This window comes from Enhydra lutris, unplaced genomic scaffold (assembly GCF_002288905.1).
Source record: "Enhydra lutris kenyoni isolate GAN:26980312 unplaced genomic scaffold, ASM228890v2 scaffoldscaffold9, whole genome shotgun sequence".
Classification (NCBI taxonomy): Eukaryota; Metazoa; Chordata; class Mammalia; order Carnivora; family Mustelidae; genus Enhydra; species Enhydra lutris.
The window spans coordinates 41,873,014-41,895,462 of NW_019154093.1; the positions used below are offsets into that span (position 1 = coordinate 41,873,014).

Consider the following 22,449-nt stretch of genomic DNA (forward strand, 5'->3'; position numbering starts at 1 on the left):
GCTAAATATGACATACTAATAAAGCAGTATATGTAAGCTGAGAATAAAATAATTACCAAGGGTCACAGCATTTATTTTTTAAAGTTTTAAGAAAGAATAGCCTTGCACAAATCTAATTTATTTCACTTCCTAGATATACGCATGCAATAATTAGTGTGGTTTCACTCAGTTATTAGAGTAGAATCCATTCTATGTTATTATAAAAAAATTAAGAATAACATTATAAATATTATAAAATCAAGAGGGATATTTTAAATATGAAGGTTTGGTATCTGAATTGATTTATAATTAAGCATGATCTGAGGTAGAAGTTATTTTTTCCAGATTTTTTTTTAATTTTTAGCATAATCTTCAATAAAACAAAAAAGGCTGAAAGATATACAGAATAACAAATCATGCACTCCACTGGTATTTTTTAGAAAGATGTGTTATTGGCTTTGACCACTTCATCCTCACTAAATCTTTTTTTAAATTCTAGGATTCTTGATTTGCAGTCTAAATTAATTATTGCAGTAGATGTTGCCAAAGGTATGGAGTACCTTCACAACCTGACACAGCCAATTATACACCGTGACTTAAACAGGTATTCCCCCCCCCTAAATAATGAACATAGAATTGTGTAACTGACTAGGAATCTAAGATAGAATTCAGTGTATCTTCACTGAAGATACAGTGTAACTACACTTAGATATATTGCAAATCAGGGTTTTCAACTATGTGGGTTAGGCAATAGACTACTACTTTAAGGCTAAGCTATAGAAAGTTTTGTCATTGTCTTTTACAGAAATAGAAAGCTATATAACGGCCTCTCGGGGATCTTTCAAGAGAGTGATGGCTGTAAGATTCACCAGCTAGCTAGTTCTCAAGTCAACAAAGTCAGATCCAGAATTTAGATCAATGACTATTATAGCATGTCAGGTCTCATACAAAGTCAGGTATTACAGGAGGTCCTGATTTATTTTTTCCTTAAAGATTTTTTATTTATTTAACAGAGAGAGAGAGAGAGATCACAAGTAGGCAGAGAGGCAGGCAGAGAGAGGGGAGGCAGGCTTCCCACTGAGTCTGATGTGGGGCTCAATCCCAGGACCCTGAGATCATGACCCAAACCGAAGGCAGAGGCTTAATCCACTAAGCCATCCAGGCGCCCCAGGAGGTCCTGATTTAAATTACCTGAAACACCATTTTTGTACTACCATTTTGGTATTTTTCTAACAGTAAATTCAGCCAAACCACAGCAGCTCATTTACCTAGTTTTCATGTGAAGATGTTCTCATGTAGGTTAGACTTGAAACAAATAATTATAGTGTACCAGGGGGTGAAACCCCAAGGATTTAAAAAAAAAAAAAATTTAAACAGCGAAAGCTTTCTCTAAGCAAAATCTTACGAGAAGGCCAATACACAAAATGTAGCAGCTTTAGTTGAAGGCAGAATGCAGGGTACAAAAATCTGTTCACTTACCATTTTCTAATGCCAATGAGAGAGATCCTTACACCATCTCTATGGAATCCCAAATGTGTTATGGAGAATAGCTGGACAACCTCTGATCTAGTTTATGAAACAAGTCAGATTACTGAAAGTCAATTAACTTTCATTTCATTATTATCAATAACATTCATATAGAACCCATATATAATCTTATGTATAAAGTCCACAATTCTGAATCTCCTAAAAAATAATTACTCCATTCAGCCTTTTGTTCAACAACTATTTGGGTATCCACCATGTTTAAAGCCTTTATACTTAGCATATTAGAGCTTACAAGGTGAAGCTGCCAGAGACTCCCTTCCCAAGAAGCTTTCATAGTTCTAATGGAAGAGAAAAATACTTGCCTAAGTATGTGGTAGGTATAAAGTAACAGGTTTTATAAGAGAGATGTTTAAAAATCCTATAAAATTTTAGAAAGAAGAATATTAATTACTTCTGAGGAGTTTAGAAACCTCTTCATGGAAGAAGGGACATTTGAGCTTGGCATGAAAGGATGGATAGAATTTGGAAGGGTATCCTAGGCTTAGGGAAGATGTTAAGAAGATAGAGATTGGAAAGTTAAAGGCATAGCTAGCAACAATGAATAGTTTCACTTTAGTGGATGAAGTGTATATGAATGTATGTAGTGTTCATAATGTAGGAAGCAAAAGATTGGGAAGGAAATTCAAAAAGATAAGAAAAGATAAGTTGGCATAAGAGGCACAGAAACCAGTGAATCCTAGACTTAAGGTAATTTAGACTTTGTTCTGTAAGAAAGAAGTAGGCACTGAAGTGGTGAAGGTAAGAATCACAAATTCAGAATTGTAGTATAGGATGATTAATCCAGCATCTTTGTAAAAGATTGACTTGATGGGGAAGTCAAGAAACTAGTGAAGCAGTTGTTGCAGTAACCTAAATGAGAAGTAATAAAAAGCAGAATTTCACTACTGGCAGTGGAAATGAAAGGGAGAGACAAATGAAAGATAGGAGAGAGAAAATAAATTAGATATGAGGGTGGTTGAAACTTAGATATTAGAAGTAAATATGTATGGGATTCAATCCATTTAAAATTATTTATTAGTTTTCACACAAAAGTCATTTCTTTGCTGTTATTAGGGGTTTTTTCTTACCTCTCTTTTAAAAGCATTTATGTTAATAAACATTTTTTCTTTGAGTTTCAGTAACAGTACTTAGGAAATAGATTTAGGTGATAAATTAGCATAATAGAAACTGGTGATTTGTGAGTTTTAGAAGTGTTATTTTGTCACCCCAACCATTTTGCATGTGGTACTAAAACAAATGAGTGACCACTGAAGGTTTTGTTTAGCTGTAACTCCTCAATTATGGGGCAAATGAATGTGTGTTCTGTTGCCCTGTAAGGGCAAGTGGTTACCAACAGGTTATAAAACAGGGCCAAATATATAAATGTTGATTAAAAGTAGAAATAGAGGGACGCCTGGGTGGCTCAGTTGGTTAAGCAGCTGCCTTCGGCTCAGGTCATGATCCCAGCGTCCTGGGATCGAGTCCCACATTGGGCTCCTTGCTCATCAGGGAGCCTGCTTCACCCTCTGCCTCTGCCTGCCATTCTGTCTGCCTGTGCTCGCTCTCTCTCCCTCTCTCTCTCTGACAAATAAATAAATAAAATCTTTAAAAAAAAAAAAAGTCAATACATTTCATTTTTAAAAAAGTAGAAATAGAATATTTACTATATAACAGATTTATTTATATTTGCCATTTTTTTCTGTTTCTAATCTAACCTAAATGCTTTAAATTGTACCAAAACATATTCAGATTTTACAAAACATGGTTTCATAAGTGTCTGCAGTATAATAGGTCCGAAACTATTACATTTATTATTTATGAACTCTTTTTAAACTAATCTTTAGTCTGGCAAAAATAAAATATTGAGTTTTTCAAGTTAATGTGGATGTAGCATTATATATTTCTCAAAGGAGTGTAAGTCCTTCTGGACTTACTATACTGTTTGGGTACATAGACCATATAGTGGGAAACAATTTCTTTCCCATGTAAGGTAGAAAATGACTAAGGACCAAAATGATTAAGCAGCAATTTTCAAAGGATTTCAAGTAACTCAAAGATCAAAGTAGAGTGGAAAGCTTCCTGGAGGATATAGAGCTAAAGCTAGACTTTGAAGAACAGGTATGTGTCTTCCCTCAGTGTTCTCACAGTAGATTAACCCTTGCATATCTACAATGTTTATGGAGCCCCACTGAAAGACAGAAAGGGAAAGATGCACATCAGAGTGAGGAACTTGGACATGTTTGCATTTTTGCATTGAAATGAACTGTTTAGGGGCACCTGGGTGGCTCAGTGGGTTAAAGCCTCTGCCTTCGGCTCAGGTCATGATCCCAGGGTCCTGGGATCCAGCCCCACATTGGGCTCTCTGCTCAGTGGCGAGCCTGCTTCCCCTTCTCTCTCTGCCTGCCTCTCTGCCTACTTGTGATTTCTCTCTCTGTCAAATAAATAAAGAAATTAAAAAAAAAAAAGAACCTATAAACCTATGCTACTCCTATTTAAAAAAAAGAAAAGAAAAAGAAAAAAAAATGAAAGGACCTGTTTACATTTTTCTTTCTCCCACTAATCTGGACATGTCAGGGCTTCTGGAGCAGAGATCCTGCTCTCTTTATCTCAGAGATGTTTGATCAGTGCATTTTTAACTGAACCAAATTCTTGGAACATTTCTGTGAATATCATTTCAAGAAAGCAATAGCCTAGTTTGTCCAAGTATGGCTGCTTTTAGGTAGAGTCTGACTAACTTTGCCCAATACTCTTTATGGTTTAAAGCAAAGGGGCTGTTTGAGCTTATTGATCAGCTTACAGATGAGGGGACGCTCTATCTTTGGTTCTGTGGTTGTTGATTTATATGTGTGAGAGGAAAGAACTCTCTGCCTTTCCCTTGGCAAGCTTCTTACCATACAGGTCTGAAAGTTAATTTTGATCTTTAAATATTTACTAAGGAAAAGTTGAAGGGCTGAGTAAGGAAGGGGTTTTTTCCAATGATGATGATGAGAATAATGATAACACCTACCATTTATTTACCACTCACAACATGAAAGGAGGTCTGCTAAGCCCTTCATATGTGCTCTTATTTAATCTCATAACAATTCTATAATATAGCTATTGTTATCTCCATTTTCCTGATATGGAAACTAAGTCCAAGGTCACATTCTTAACTTACAGTGTTCTTAACATTATATTATGCTGTCACGACAACAACAACAAAACCAAGTCAAAACACAGAGATAAAGGAGGCTAATGATACTGGATTAGCATCAGACATTTACCATCTTTGTTCTTTGTGCTTCGGTCCTTAAACGCAATTCCTATGACGCAAATCATTTCTCATATGGTCTTCTTGTGTTTCTGTGTTCCTGCTTTATTTCCTCTTTTACAACCCATGTTCTGCTAGCGTGGAATAGAAACTGCATATGAGGCACACAGATATATTTCCCTTGCTCTGTAGTGTTTCAATATTTTTTAAACATTTTTTCCAAAGACTTATTTATTTATTTATTTGAGGGAGTGGAAGGTTCAGAGGGAGAGAGAGAATCTCAAGCAGACTCCCTGCTGAGTGTGGAGAATGTGGGGCTCAATCCCAGGACCCTAAGATCATGTCCTGAACTGAAATCAAGAGTCGGCTGCTTAACTAACTGAGCCACCCAGGTGCCCCTAAATATTTTTAAAATGTATATAGCTTTATACAGGAATGCACTTTCCAAGTTGTTGTAGACCCCACTACCTACCAACTTACCAACTTACACTTGGCCCAATTTATATATTCATTTTGCTGCATTGGAGCTTGCAAAGCATGGTTTATAGCTAAAGGCTTTAAAGCTTGTCACTGAATACAAACAGCTCTCTGTATTCCCTTGGAAAAGTATGTTTTCCAAATTGTTTGACATTGAAACCAAACACCAGTGCAAACATATATGGATCAAATGAATGGCCTTTTCCCTGGATAAGTATATAATAGAACAACACTCTATGCAATGAAATAGTGGTACTTCCATCACAGAGTGGCCATTGCTCTCCCATGAGATCTGTATATGAAAGCATTTTGTAAACTGTGAAGCACTATACAAATGACATTTGTTATCCCTATTAATCCCTCACTTGTCCCCTTATATGTCAGGATGGAAAAATACTCCACAATATTCTCATGCATACCAATATTTCTTTTTATATAACTTTGTATTACTTTTTAAGTAATTAATGGGGGTCTAGATCTACATCTGAGAACAATTACCATTAGTTTTGAGTGTCAGCTTCTTTGGGTGAAATAAAGGAAAATAATTAATGACAAGTTAAAAACAGCCAATTTACTGATGACAAATGACAAATACCATAAAATGACAAAGTTGGTAAGGGGTGGAAGAATTTTAATTTTGAAGATGACATTTAACTCAATCAGTGAAGATTTCAAAAAGTATCAAAGAAAAAATATTCATAAAAATTTTTAATAATTGTTTTTCAGTTGATGTATGCATTTATCTTTTAATTGACTATAAATATAAAAGTTTGACATTTGAAAAAAGCAAATACAAATAAGCAAATGAGGTTTTTTTTTCTAATTACTGAATTTTTAGGTACAGATGTGTTCCTCAGTTCTCATAAATTAAAGAGTCCCCTCTTAGATGTGCCTTTCACTTGTGACTTTTCCAGTAAGTGGCTATACAGATAAAGTTTAATATTTACTGGCAAATACCATATTGCAAAGAATTCTGAATACCTAAGTGCAAACCAGTTGATTACAATGCAATAATTATTTAGGTCTTGAAAGAACCCACTGAAACTCATGAAATCCTTCATAATGCTACTTATGTAATTCTCTATTATTAAGCCAGTCATACGTGGCATCCAAAATTTTGTCAAAATTTTCTCCTCCATTTCCACTTTAAAAGTAAATAAATTAATAAATTAACATAAATACTTGAGTGCTTGATATGAGCCAGAGTCTGTGCTATGCCTGGGGATACAGTTGAGAATGATAGCCCATAGCACTTTTTCTAGAAGAGACTGGAGTCTAATGAATTATTTTCCCAAATTTCCCAATAATAAGCACCATCTGGGGACCCTCATTAAAAAAAAAAAAAAAAAAAAAAAAAACCCACAGATTCAAAGGCACAGATTGAGAATGTCCTATATTGGGCCTAAGAACTTAAACTTTTAAACAAGATTGCCAGCTAATTCTTATGACCAAACAAGAAGAGGAAATACTGGCACCGTTTTCTCAACCCTGGCTGCACATTAGAAACTATGGGAGAATTTAAAAAAAAAAAAAAAATCCTGATGCTACTTACCTCAGAATTTACAGGGGCAGGGCCCAGGTATCATATTTTTGGAGAGCATTCCTCATGATTCCAATATGCAGGCAACAGTGAGAACAACCTTCAAGTATTAATGCCAATTATTCTATTTGCCATACAATCTCATCCTTCTCGGCCGCCAGAGAGCAGTGGAAATATTGAGGAATTAAGTCATTGTAGAATTATAATTTTTTTAATTTTATTTATTTATTTGAGAGAGAGTGAGAGAGAGAGAGAGAGCACGAAATGGGAGAGGGTCAGTGGGAGGAGCAAACCCCCCACTGAGCAGGGCGCCCAATGCGGGACTCAATCCTGGGACTCTAGGATCACGACCTGAGCCAAAGGCAGTTGCTTAATGAACTGAGACACCCAGGCACCCCAGAATTATAAATGTTTGAGGATCATTGCCCAAAATACAAAATGCATTCATTTGTTCATCATTCATTCATTCGTTCATCCATTAAATAATGAATGCAAAAGACTGAGATCCATAGGCCCACAATACCTACAGCTTAGAATAGGTCCCCAAATCCAGTATTTTCCATGGAAGTTGTGCTATGTATACATAAGGCACTCTGGAAAATGTAATTTATAATTCATGACTGATACTAGAAACAGTATCAGTAAATTTTGTATACAGCTAAAACAATAGTGTAAGTTTCAATATTGGATGATTACAGTGCCCACAGGTCAAAAGGGTGTTCAAGACTATAAACTCTGGAAGAATACCTAACTACATGTAATAAATCAATACACATATAGAATGATAAAGACAGGGGCACCTGGGTGGCTCAGTGGGTTAAGCTTCTGCCTTCGGCTCAGGTCATGATCTCAGGGACTTGGGATGGAGCCCCGCATCAGGCTCTCTGTTCGGCAGGGAGCCTGCTTCCCCCCTCTCTCTTTCCCTGCCATTCTGCCTACTGTAATCTCTGCCTGTCAAATAAATAAATAAAATCTTTAAAAAATAAAAAAAATTTAAAAAGAAAGATAAAGACCTATAAACTGTATATGTGTATTATATATCAATTTACATTTAAGCCTACATTTTCCATGTTTTTGTGATGCTTCCAGCCTTTCTCAACTGGACCTCTGAAAAATTAAGCCTATGGAAAATGATTTGAGGGACAATTGTCTTAATTCTCCCAAAAAAGAGACATAGCTCTACCATTTGGAATGCATAAAAGAGAAGTTTATTCATTACCTACAATGAATGCCTTAGGACTTAGGGCCCTTGGGTTTAAGGCATGCTTGTAGTTCTGAAAGGGTTTTGTCCAAAACTGTACTGTGACTTCAGATTTCCAATTAATCTTTTAAAATGTTCTCTTTGAACTTTATTACTGCTTTAAGTAATGAGGAGGGGGAACTAAGCCATTCAATTTTCCAAGATGAAATCTGAATTTGTTAGTGTAGGTTATTTGCTACAATAATAGACCCCAAAATGGATAATGGCCCAAAAACAATAGAAGTTTGTATCTTCCCTATGCGAACAAACAGGTTATTGGTGTGGCCCTTATCCATGAAGTTATTCAAGACCCAAATTAAGCATGGGCTTGCAGGGTCTCCTTGGGGGGTCATCTCCATTCAACTGAGAATAAATGGGATGAGAATATGTAAGATATGCATGAAATGTTTCATAGGCCAGACATGACAGTGTCATATATCACTTTGAGTCACATCTTGTTGGCTAGAGCTCACTCATATGGCTATGCCTCTTACTGCAGCAGATAGTGGGTAATACAGGCTATCTGTGTGCCCAGAAGAAGAAACGAGTTTTCATGGCTAGCTAACAATCTGTGCTACGTTCACCCTATTTACACTAGTAATAACAGTTACTAGGATTTAGGTAAAGATAATAATTGAGAAGTCTGGTCTATGTTTGCTTGAATCAATTGTGCTAATATAATGTTAATCACATACTAAATGTCTTTTATAAATACATGTTCACAATTTATAAACTAATACCACTAATTGGGAAATGTAGTGAAAGCTTTTTAATAAAGCATATTATATGTGAATTAATTTTGAAATGATTATTTTCATTTACTATTGTTGATTACATTAAAGATACGAAAATAGCTTTGGGAGTATGGGGACATATGTCCCTGAATCAAAACATGGCTCAAGAGCAAAACTTGTTTTGTAATGAGATAACAGAATATGAGCTAGACTATATAAATTCAAAACATAAGTCACAGTTCCATGTTTTCTATATCAATTAAAACATACATATACACATGTTTTTCCTTAAGAGTGAAAATTAAAACACAGAAGGACTATGACCACTCCAGTCGGAGAACCTTGTTGTACCATACCCAGCAGAAGGCATTCCTCAAAAATTTAGTTCTACAAATTGCTGTAATCGTATATATGAGCTATATTCAAGTGTTGATGTTCAGGCCTATTCCATTTCCATTTCTGACATGCTTGGTCTCCATTTTAAGTCAGTCTGTCTGTACTCAACTCCCTAAATTTCCAGATGAAGTTCCAGGAACTCTCAAGTTCCAACCTATTATTTAAATAGAAAATCACCATCCAGCTTGTCCTCATCTTCTCTGAATGTAGCTTCATCCCTGCCTCTCACCTGATTCTTCCAGTTCCCAGAGGCAATGTCCCAAACATTCCCATCACATTTCATTTTGGTTGAGGTTTCTCATCCTGCATTAAAGTAGTAGGTCCCTCCCTCTTCCCTGCTGCACTACTAAAATGTCCTTAAGTCCTGAGTTGTCCTCTCTTTGTACTCCAACGGAAATAGCTGAAGTTTCCTCCCAGGGCCAGTTAAAATGTTCTTCCTTTCTCAGCTGCCTGCATTAGAACGTCTCATTTAATTTTGGCTGCATCCACGAATTCTAAAAATAGTGCTCTTACTTAACACCCCATTAAGTAAATTCCCTTAGACACATACTCTCTTTAAATTAAAACAGGTATATTTAAGTCAGAGAAAAACTCATTCATTCTGCTCACACTATCATATTGTTCACACAAACCTGGTAAACCCTGCCATCTCTCGCTTCCATCAGGAACTTTGCCTCAGTGGTCCCAGGCAGATAAATCCCCGAATCTCTAGTGGGTTCTAAACCACTGTATGCCATTTGAAACACTACACAAGATCATGTGTGTGTGTACAAAATAAATGTATCTGTGTGTATAAGAGCACAGGAAGTCGGGGTTGACTGAAAACAGGAATTCTGTGATTCCAGAAGTCACTTTTGAATTGACATAAAAATATTACTACTCTGCCCTTGAACCTGGCCTCGGGATTTCTTCTTCCAGAGCATTTCATGATGAAGTCATTTATTCTGTAATACAACAAGCCATACCCTGAGAAATCTCAAAGCCAGGTAGACAGCTGTGCTTTTCCTCACCCCAGGGCTGAACTTGGAAGAGTAGTAGTGATGCCCCTTCTTGATCCTCTAAAACCTTTCAAAATCTTCCCTATGACTGGTGGTGACCTTACTGGCCTGCAATTTTGTAGTGTTACTGGTTCCTTATACTGCCATGTTCCATTCTTGAGGGATACGGCCTATATAAAGTCAGCTTTTGAAAATGTCAACAAAGGCTTTGCTCTGTTCAGCTTCGTTTCTTCTCTGCTCTCATTTCTTGAGAGGCACTGTGAGTGCCTTCTTGGCACCTTGTCAATTTCCTGAGCAGCTAACCTTTCAATAATGATATTAATGCTGCCTTGTGGTTATCTGTGCATTTCTCAGTTCATCATTTTCAACCCTTGCTTGCTGAGATTCATTTACGTTGTTGTATTCTTAAGATTCTGGAATTTGATTGAATACAACCTAACTAGGGACCCAGAGCCAGAATTTCTAGCTAATAAGGGAGAAACAGTCTTAATAGGTGGGTATTTCTTTTGTCATTGATTGAATTTCCAATAGCTATACCTTGAATCTCACCGAGGAAAAGAAATACAGATAATTGTGAACTTTCTTCTCTTGTTTAACATTTTTTATTTCAAAATTCTCCCTATCGCTCTTGGGAGGAAGCAACTTTTCAGCTAAGGTCAGTATTCTCCTGAGACTGCAGCGTGGACAGCTCTGGGAATCTGTGTTGGTGTGGCCTGCCACCCCCCTGGAAGGCTGGTGGATGAACCCACTGAGAGCCAAGGCTATGGAGCCAGACCATGCAGTTGCACATACCGCTTCTGTCACACCTTAACTGTGTCCATGGACAATTTGTTTAAAAACCAGTTTTCTAATATATAAGATGATAATGTTACCTATTTTATTGGGTTCAAATGAGAAAATACTTTAGCCATTATTGTCATTTTTCTTCTTTATCTTTATGAAAGTATATTTTCACTACTTAATATTCTTTTTTTATTAACATATAATGTATTATTTGTTTCAGGGGTACAGGTCTGTGAATCATCAGGCTTACATAATTCACAGCACTCACCATAGCACATACCCTCCCCAATGTCCATAACCCAGCCACCATATCCCTCCCTCCACCACCTACCAGCAGCCCTCAGTTTGTTACCTGAGATTAAGAGTCTCTTATGGTTTGTCTTCCTTCCCAGTCCCATCTTGTTTCATTTTTTCCCTCCCTTCCCCCATGACCCCCAACCTAACTCTCAAATTCCTCATGTCAGAGAGATTGTATGATAATTGTCTTTCTCTCGTTGACTTATTTCACTTAGCATAATAACCTCTAGTTCCATCCATGTCCTTGGGGTTTTGATGGCTGCATACCATTCCATTGTGTGTATGTGTATGTATATGTATATATATATATATGTATATGTAAGTGTGTATATATATATATATATATACCTCTTCTTCTTTATCCATTCATCTGTTGTTGGACATCTAGGTTCTTTCCATAGTTTGGCTATTGTGGACATTGCTGCTATAAACTTTCGGGTGCACAAGCCCCATTGGATCACTACATGTGTATCTTTAGAGTAAATACCCAGTAGTGTGATTGCTGGGTCATAGGGTAGCTCTATTTTCAACTTTTTGAGGAAGCTCCATACTGTTTTCCAGAGTGGCTGCACCAGCCTGCATTCCCACCAACAGTGTAGGAGGGTTCCCCTTTCTCTGCATCCTTGTCAACATCTGTCATTTCCTGACTTGTTAATTTTAGCCATTCTGACTGGTGTGAGGCAGTATCTCATTATGATTTTGATTTGTATTTCCCTGAATCTGAGTGATGTTGAGCAATTTTTCATGCGTCTGTTGGCCATTTGGATGTCTTCTTTGCCAAAACGTCAGATGATGTCTTCTGCCCATTTCTTGATTGGATTATTTGTTCTTTGGGTGTTGAGTTTGATAAGTTCTCTCTAAATTTTGGATACTAGCCCTTTATCTAATATGTCATTTGCAAATATCTTCTCCCATTCTGGAGAATGGGAGTTTTGGTTTTGGTCTTTTGGTTTTGTTGGCTGTTTCCTTTGCTGTGCAAAAGCTTTTGATCTTAATGGAAGTCCCAGTAGTTCATTTTTGTCCTTGCTTCCCTTACCTTTGGCGATGTTTCTAGGAAGAAGTTGCTGAGGCTGACTGTGCTCTCCTCAAGGTCAATTTTCTGTTCCTAGAGTTGCTGCTATTCTTCTCGTCAGTCTCCTGTTGAGTTTGTAGGTGTTTAGAATGGTTTGATAACTATCCAGCTGAACTCCTGGGACCAGATGAACTTTAAGTCTTCTTCTCCTCCGCCATCTTGCTCAACAATAGACTACTTAATATTCTTAATGCTGAAGTTTATTTATTGAATTGAATGTTTCTAAAAGCCTGTCCCTCCATTTGATTGTATTACTATAGACTTTGCTTATAATATCTCAGAGGGCTAATTTCTTCTTGTCATAAAGATCTAGGAGATAAGTGGATTGCTTGACTATGGATCTCTCACTATATATAAAGAGGGACCAGGGAATTCTAATCCTACATCACTGCCTTCATTGAGAACTCTGTATCCCTTCATGGTTCTGTTTTGCAACAGGAATTCTGTCTTACATTTCCATTAGGTAGATGTGGATCAGAAACAATCAATATGGATAAAAACACAGCTGAGTATTGGGTTATTTAATTATCCAAGACCCTTCTTGGCAATTCTTCTTCCTATAGCTCATTCACAAATCTTAGGCATACAATTTAAATGCCAGCCATTCAACCACATAACAATCATTTGTTGGTGAATATAATGGCAGAGAAGGGGAACCCTCATCAAAGGCACATCCCAGGGATCATGCCAGGCAAAAAAAGTCCAGTAGGAGAGCCCTGGATCTATAGAGCATTTTTGGGCATCCATATAGTTAGGTAGCTTTTCTTCTCTATGCCCAATGAGCTCAGCCAATGACTCAATTCAGCAATTATCCTTTTCACTCTAAAGACTAGGGGAGGATATTTTCAAAATTAACAGTAAAAAGGTTGCCCCTGCCCTTCCTTCAATAGAGAAAAGGAAGAATTCATCCCATCACATCTTTTTTGCTTTCTTAATTCACAGGAGAAAATGATTTTTCTCATTTCTATCCCCATTCTTTCTGTGACACTGTTGCTATGTCACTTGACTTCTTTCTGCCTCAGGTTTCTCATTTGCAAGTGGAGATAATGATGTCTAACATCTACCTGTTCACTGAGATATCCTTGCAATTAATAGGGGTGTCAGGACAATGTTACATGGAGAACACTAGAGAAAGATTCTACAAGAGAAATCCGTGTATCATTTTTATTAATCACATGAAACTGAGTTGCCAGAAATCTTAGAGTAAGAATCATTTTGTATCCAGGTGCTGGATCTGTACACTTTGTAGGGTAGTCTGGATTATCTTCTTCCAACTCAAGGTGAAAATTGTCACAGTTCCTAAATGGCGTGGAGAACAACATACTCCTTTTCCGAAAGGCTTAATATTACCTTGACCAGCAAGAAGAAAAGAGCATGCAGTCCCACAGAATGATTAGAACTCTTTAATCTTGGAGGGATGGTCTTTGTATCAATTATATTTTAAGCCTTGTGTGTGATGAGCTGTATTCTCAGTCACTAAACCCTCATTTACTGGCTTTAACAATCTGCAGAAAGTTAGTGAAAAGCAATGCCTGGTTCATAGATGAAATAGTGTTAGAGCATTGATGATGTCTGGCTTCTTTTCTTTGGGAAGGGAAATCCCCTTCTAAATTCTTAAAATAGCAGTTGGCTTTCATTAAGTCTATTCAGAGTTAAGGGTCTGAGGATCTTGAGTGACCCTTTTTTTGGGAATGGGGCACATTTTAATAGGCTTTTTCCTGTCTGCGGTTTCTGAAAGATTTAGCCGCTGGCAGTCTCCTGAATTGCTGGGATTTGTAAAGGAAAGGATTGATTACATGCTTCTAATTCTTTCTCTTTCTTTAATTTTTTTCCCCCGTTTCATACAAAGAAGGAGAAAGATGTTCTGGGTCTCCATCTATTGAAATACAGTTGGCCTTAAGGGCAGATATTTTAGCATTGAACTTTTATTAACCTCTTCTGGGTTTGACAAAGTTTCTTCTTTGCTGCTTCCTAAATATGAGGCTAAAGAGCAGTTATTTGCTAAGCTTGTTTCCTAGCACTGCAAGCAGTAAACAGAAAACAAAGTTTACTGTGTGTGTGTGTGTGTGTGTGTGTGTGTGTGTGTGTGTGTGTCTTTCTCAATTGAATTGCATCTGAAGTCTCTATCTGAAAAGGTAAATTTAATACAGACCTTAACATATGCTGTTCACTCTGATGGAAACATTTACCCCTGCCCTACCTTCTTTCCTGTCTTCCCATCATTGTTCCTTCTCTCCCTTCCTCTAGCATCAATTTTCTCCTGGCTAATTTATACTGCTTCCTCCAGAAAGCCCTCTTAAATAGTCCCACAGAAAATACCCAGCTCTTGCTTATCTCAGGGTAGATAGCACTCTATGAAAATTAGTCTTGTATTTACATGTATTCCCTGCTACACCTTAAGCTTAACCAGGACAGGGGCTATGGGTTTTGTACCCTTATATTCCCTTATACTTATCACAGTGACTGGGTCCTAATAAAAATTCAATTAATATTTGTCAAATGTATGAATTAATTAATAACATTTGAAGGAATATAAAAGCATTATTAATGTTTCTTTGTGCCAGGTACTGAGTCAATGCTTCATAAGCATTAGCTTAATAAATACTCATAACTCTCTATGCTATCTTTTTTAAGCAGATAAAGACAGAAAGGCTTAAAGAGATTAAGCAATTGTGATACAGATGGTAAGTCACAGACTAGGGTTATTACCCATATTTTGCAGTTAACTAGATCCATAGTTATCTAAAACATAGGGATGTTTAGTCATTTAGTCCTACAGACCAGGAGCAGCTCTAATTAAATAACAAAGCAGTATTTGTTAGATTGCCTTACCAAGGAAGGCATATATTATAGAATTCATAGCAGAATTTAAAAGGTAGTTTTCACTTAATATTGAAAAATTCAGTGGCATTTAGTAATATGAAAGCTACTTTTTTTCTTTTTTCTTTTTTTTTTTTTTTTTGCTCAAGACTGCTGTTCTACAAGTCGCTTACTTAGCTGTTTTGTGCTGTAATTCTTTGTATGCTAGTCACTAAAGCCTGTCCAAAAATACAGTGAAGTCAGTGAGAAAAAAAGATATGATCAGTTGTTTGACTGCTCTGATTTTCTAATTTACTCAGGTGAAAAGTTAGCCAAACAAACTGATTTTGCAATGTAGACATAGCCCAAGACTATCTGATGATTCTTTAGAAAAAAATATAATCCCCTGAAATTCTAATGATTTCTAGTCACTACTGACTATGTAGATTTGAACCAATACCTGCTTTTTCTGAATTGATTGATTTTCCTTCTCACAGGCAACATTTTTATTTTCTAACCTGCAGCATTTCTGTGCCTGACTAGAATATTTTTGCATTTGATTAATGCTTTCATTTGACTTTCAATGAGGTCTCAAAACAGTTTGGCTTGTCAGTCAAATTATTTAAATATCCCCTGAAAAGAGTATGTGGAAACTAAAATCAGATTCGTGTGAACCTGAAAAACCAGTGGTGACATTCCCTGAACTTGTTATATTTTTATGTCTAAATTAATCATTTCACAATTTTGCTTTATGTTGATGATCAGCTTCTTAAATACAGTGATTATTTGATGCCTTAATGAAAAATTTTTAATTTTTAGCTGACCCAGAAGTTACTCTCTGGCAAGGATTTATGTTTTTGTTTTTGTTTTTAATATGCTTTGTGGTTTCAGCAGCACAAATGTATCATGCCTTCTATTTATATATATTTTTTCAAAGTTCCTTTGGTTTCTTTAATACAAATATCTAAGCCATCCTTTTCATTTTCATTTCATTTTCATTCCAGCTACTTTTCACTCTTAATTGAATGGAATTATCACAACCATGTTTTCAAATATGGTCAACATTTTCTATCTCTGTTCAGCTTATGCCATGTGAAAGAAAACACACATAAAATCATATATACCATAAGATCTCATTTATATACAATTTTAGAAAATGCAAAGTAATCTCTAGCATCAAAATTCAGATCAGTGGTTTCCTAGGGCTGGGCTAAGAGAGGAATGAATTGCAAAGGGAGTTAAGAATCCTGTTGGGGTGACAGAAATACTTTGTATCTTGATTCCACAGAAGTATATGTTTGTTAAAAATCATTGAATTGTCATCTTTAAATAGATGACTTCTTTCTTCTAATGTGGATATAAGTAAATTGTCTAATATAAGTGGTAACTATAAAAAGTGAAAACTTTAAAAAGAAGTATGTAAAGTAGTATGATTTGGCACCTTTCCAGTCATAAACCAAAGGTATTGTCCTTTTGAAAACCTTAAAGGGGAAAAGTTGTCATTTGACAATTAACCTCATTGAGGATATCAAAACCAATTCCAATTCCACCTAATGGAGAAGAATCAACATAACTGAATTGGAAGAAAAGGTTTACTCAGATGACATTACTGAATACAAATCTATATCGTACTGAGGTCAAGTTAGCTGTCCACAAATGTTAGCATTTAGTCAAAGGACCCTAGACATTTACAGGAAAGGAGATGAGAAAGAATCTTTCAGACTCTACACTTACGCTCTGTTCACTCTTGCTGGTAATGGTCTTAATGCGTACAGTATTCAGTACGGGGATCTACTCCTCAGCCAGATGTGAAAGTGTGTACCTTCAATGGCAAAGAAAAGGCCCAGGTTGTTTATATATCATCAGAAAACTGGTGGGTTGGAGACATTAAACATCAAAAATTGCAAACTAGTGAGCACAACATCTGAAACAAAAAAAGCTACCGTACTATCACCAAGTTGATTAAAAGCAGTGTGCTGCTAGATATGCAGCATGAAACTGTGGATCATGAGGATGCAGCTATCTTCTAAATGTCGTTCACAGGAGGAAATCTATGGAATCTAATGAACATTGATGCTGTGACTCAGAAAAGATACAATGAATTAATTAATTTACAATCAAGATCACAGAAGTGAGATAGCATAAACAGCACAACTCATGTGCCAGAAATACAAAATTAGATTCCCTCTTCAAAATGAGAATTGTAGGGGCACCTGGGTGGCTCAGTGGGTTAAGCCTCTGCCTTCGGCTCAGGTCATGATCCCAGGGTCCTGGGATCGAGCCCCACATCAGGCTCTCTGGCTCAGCAGGGAGCCTGCTTCCCTTCCTCTCTCTCTACCTGCCTCTCTGCCTGCTTGTGATCTCTCTCTGTCAAATAAATAAATAAAAATCTTTTAAAAAAACAAAACAAAACAAAAAAAACAAAATGAGAATTGTAGAGCATCTCTATATACATATCAACAGATGAAAAAGTGTGTGTCAAATAACTGGTCTGTGGAAGATGTTCCACTTGCGCTTTGGTCAAAGGCCAGTTTAGCCCAAATTCCAAAAATTGGATTGGACAATCCAAATTTAGTTGGCAGAAGGAAATGAGCAATGTACAGCCTTTGACAATAAACAACACAGTGAAGGTATTTGTGATAGAGTTTTTTTTTTTTCTTGATGACTGTAAATGATTCAGAAAAGCATAGATCAGCTGGTTTTCATTTGAGCAGTGACTTATTTTTCTAAATTTAGCTGGATACTAAGCCTTTGTACTTATTGCTAGGGCAAGGCAGTTTTAGCCATTTCAGAGAGCCACTTTTTTACTTATAAATGTTAAAATTTCTATAGAAAATCTACCCAGTATATGTCATCTATATGTATTCTTTTAATCTAGCAGACACATTTAACAAATAGTTTTTGCTGCAAAAACAAACAAGCACTGAAGGAAGGTGGATTCTCTTGCTCAATAATCTTTTACCTCCTTTGTTTAGATGTCTCCACAATTGAAGATTACAAATACCTTATATTTATTTCTATTTTGCTTCATATTTTTCAGAATATCTTAAGGAAAATTATGTTTGTTTGTTCTTACAGGAGTGAGGACTATGGAGAGTATACTCTAGGTGAAAGAAACAAAAAAAAGCAAATAAATTAACTAAATTTAAAATTTTATTTTGAGCATTTGATGAACAAAGTGCTGTTAAAGTCATAGATCGATCAAATGCTCGTATAATCAGGAAGTTTACAAAACTTTATACATAAGCAGTTTTCACTTTGGAGGTGAACCCTCAGAACTGGAATTTGTTACAAAAAAGAAAACCGTTGAGACTTCTAGAACTGAAGCTCTTCTCCCAAAAGTTTGGCTTGGCTTGTCTACACTAGTTTTCAGTATCATTTCTTATAAAAGAAGTTTCTCTAGGCTTTGGCCAACAATACAGCAACTAAGAATTGCTATATCAGTTTTAAGAGTCATGGTAGTATCAAAGAGAATACATCCCAGGAATGGCAAAAAGACTGTGTGCTCTCTCTCTCTCTCTCTTTTTTTTTTTTTAAGATTTTATTTATTTATTTGGCAGAGAGAGAGAGATCACAAGTAGGCAGAGAGGCAGGCAGAGAGAGAGGGGGAAGCAGGCTCCCCGCAGAGCAGAGAGCCCGACGCAGGGCTCGATCCCATGACCTTGAGATCATGACCTGAGCCAAAGACAGAGGCTTAACCCACTGAGCCACCTAGGCGCCCCAAGACTATGTGATTTCAAGTCAGAAATATTAAGGCTTAATCCAAGCTCTGCTACTCCATAATGCTGTAATGGTTGACAAATTATTTCTAAATAATTATTTTCTTCGTTTATAAAATAGGAATGATATCTACCTCATAGCAGTGTCTGGCATATAGTAGACATTCAATAAATGTTAGTTCTTTGTCCCTTCACCTAAAATGGCTCCAGGACCATTTGAAACATACTTACATGTATGTTATCAAAGTTCCAACTCTCCTATCTTTGCTGCAAGTAAGGATTGCAAAGAGTAATTCAAAGGAAAAAGGCTTAGTAATTATTTCTATGCCTTCCCATTCTCCCACTCAACAAAAATTCTTCCTCCTGATGATAATGTGCTTTCTTTAATTCACTAATTATCCTGAGAAAGAAAAAGAAAAAGAGATAAAAAGAAGAGGAGGAAGAAGAAAACATGCAGAAGGAATGGCACCTCAAAGAAAGTAGTAGCCCAAAGGTCAATATTAAAAACATACCTTCTAACAGTCAAAGCCTCTCAAGTAATTTCCCTCTCCTCTCCTCTCCTCTTCCTCTTCTGAGATGTAAGACCTTGCCTTAACTTAGCCACCTGAGATCTGGTTAGGTAAAAAGGAAATATTGGATCACTGAAAATAATTTATACATAGATAATTAAAAATTGACACTATTCTACTTTTGTAATTTTTTTTTTAAATCATAGCTTAGTTCTTCTGACTTTCTGGAAAAAAAAAAGAATGAGGGAGATGATTCTCATATTTCGGGGTATTTTATTACTTTATTTTGACTCTTGGAAAATCTACCATCATATCATAAGCACAGAATCCCATTCTATACTTCCACATTGCCCTGGGACACGTCTCTCAGGGATGTCTGTCTGTCTCCAGTCTTTAAAGTGGGATAACCACAAGAAATCTAGGAAAGTGCAAGAGCTATCCTTGCTAGGAATTCTTATTTATTGTCTATCATATCTGCACGCTACCTGCAGCAGGCAGTTAATGCAAACTTTAACCTTCCTCAAAGCACCCATAACTCTGTGTGTACATTGTTGGTTGGAGAGTATGTGCTGTATTTCATTGTTAGCTAAGAGGCAAGGGGATGGACTGCAGACTCAGAACATCATTAGATAAATGTAAAAAAAAAACAAAAAAAACAAAATAACAAAAAAACAAAACAAGCAAACAAACAAAACAAGAAAAAACCACCTCTGGCAATGTTATAGAGAGTGACTCAGTACAGGAGCATTTGGCATAGGTCGGGAGAAAGTTAAAACAGTTCAGGCCAGAAGTAATAAGAGTCTGAACTGAGACAGTAGCAATGAGAAAGTAACAGAATGTAAGGATTATAGACTATGGTAGAGGTGAAATTGACTGGATCTGGTAACTAGTCCAAATCAAAAGTAAAGAAGAAAAAAGGATTGAAAAATACCAAGATTTCAGCCTGGGTATCAGGGTAAATGGTGATACATGCAGCCAGATGCAAAGATCGAAACTGACTTCAACCATGTGTGTTTGAAATGCTAGTGAAGTAATCATCTTTGCTTTATGGGAAATTGTGAGGAGTATGGAATAGGGCATTTGGAAAATCCCTGAATGTTACTTTCCTTTGGACACGTTCTCTAATCCACCTGTCCTCTTAGATGAGGCTAGGTATTTCCTTTCTGTTCTGTAAAGGCACTTTCTTCCTTCTTAACACTTACTTCTGTTTAATCAGAATTGCCTTTTTCATTTTGTCACCTCAAATAGACTATAGGTTTAGTGAGGGCAGTGCTTGTGACCATTCTGCTTACCTTAGTACTATTACACTAAGCATAGATCCTAATAAATAATAAATGCTCAAAAACTTTTTTTTTAATGACTAGTAGTGCCTTGGAATCTTTGGAAGTTATGAAGCACTAATTGCTTATTTCAAAGAAGTGACAGCAATGGCTCTGGGATTAATTGACTTTATATATAGAGTCCCAACAGAAGCAGCAGTGGGAGGAACTGCTTATACAGGATGAGAAGCTTTTAGAGAAAGGAGAAAGAATAGTCACAAGGATAAAGGGAAAAGGGTGGAATTTTAGAAGTAACATGTAAAAATGTCAGGTACCTCAAAAAGTCCAGGATGTCTAGGGAGAGAACAACGATACCAGCAGAGACCTTTGAAAAGTAATGGACAGTGGAGAGCATGAGCAGAGCAAAAACAGAGGATGTCCATGATTATTTCAAAATTAAATAGAACAAGTTTAAGAAGAATGAAGAGGGCTTTTCAATGAGCCCTATAACCACTGGATTCTTTAATTCAGTGTTTACCTAAAAGGATATGTTTCAGAATTCTAGTACCTCCTACTTTTAAAGATACAGAAAATACATTAGAAGTTCTGTAATGATTGTTCAATTTCAATGACATATTCTACCACCTTCTTTGCCAATTTACAACTTACTTATTAACATTCCAAGGGAAATAGTATTCCTTGGGATACATTTTGAGATATGCTGCTCTGATTCTGTGTCTAGAAACACATTTATATTCTCTAATTTTAAAGGTATAGTAGTGGGTACTGTCCCTGTTTGTCAGAAATCTTCCTGATTCAGATGACTGTGGAGGTGATGTGTTTTTTGAGTTCCATTGAAGTGCAACTTATAGTGAGAACATTATACATTGACATTCCTTTATTCAACCAACACTTACTGTATACCTACTGTGTACCAGGTACTATGCTCAGTGCTGACAATACAAGACTAAACAACATGACAAAGGTTCCTCCTGCTCCTGTGAAGCATACAGATTAGATGTGCATGAGGGGTGAGGGGAGATAAGACAAATAAGCAAAATAATTTTGGATAATTAAAAATGTGCTATAAAATGTGTAGTTGTGATGAGCAAGTGAAAAATCCCTGAATTGGAATGAAGTATACATGACATGCATATATATCATACACACACACACACACACACACACAGGAAGAAGGCCAGGGTGACTGATGCATACTGTATACTAGAGTGACAGAAGATAAAATCTCAGTTGAACAAGAACCAGTTCATATATGGCACAGGGACCACTTGGGAGCTCAAATTCTATTTTGAATGTGATAGTAAGCCACTGAGATGTTCAAGCAGGAGAGAAACATGATCTGATTTATTTATTTATTCATTCAACAAATATTTATAGAGCATATACTATGTGCCAGTTCTCTGGCACTGGAGATACTACAGTTACCAAAACAGATCCTGTCTTTATGAAGACTACGTCTTAGTAAGTAAATGTTTTTAACATAGACTCTTCTAAATGTAATGGAGAGAATGGGCTAATATGGGGCAGGAGTAGAAGCAGAGAGAGCTGTCGAGTCTGTGATGGGCTCCAGGAGAGGAATGAAAGTGAACCAGGTTAGAATGCTTACAGTGAGATGGAGAGAAGTCAGTAGCTTTGATATTTTTTATAGGTATAGTCTGCTAGGTTGTGGCTGGATACCTTTGAGAGATGATGGAAAAAGAAAACCTCAATAGACAAAGATACCATTTTTGGGGGATGTTATTTGGAAAACAGCTTTCGGGAAACAGAAATCAAGAGATCTTTTGTGGCCATTTTAAATATGAGCAGCCTATTTAAGAAAAGACATTAAGAAGTCAGTTGCATGTGTTGC

The 22,449-nt window shown here is 36.5% G+C and overlaps 1 protein-coding gene across 1 annotated transcript in view; it reads left to right on the forward strand.

Moving 5' to 3' along the window:
• Nucleotides 1–22,449, forward strand: part of LOC111143132 (serine/threonine-protein kinase TNNI3K) — a 312,262-nt gene that overhangs the window by 153,907 nt on the left and 135,906 nt on the right. Inside the window, exon 17 of the mRNA XM_022496630.1 lies at nucleotides 479–583. Within this exon, the coding sequence (XP_022352338.1) occupies nucleotides 479–583 (105 nt within the window). The remainder of the gene's footprint in view (nucleotides 1–478; nucleotides 584–22,449) is intronic.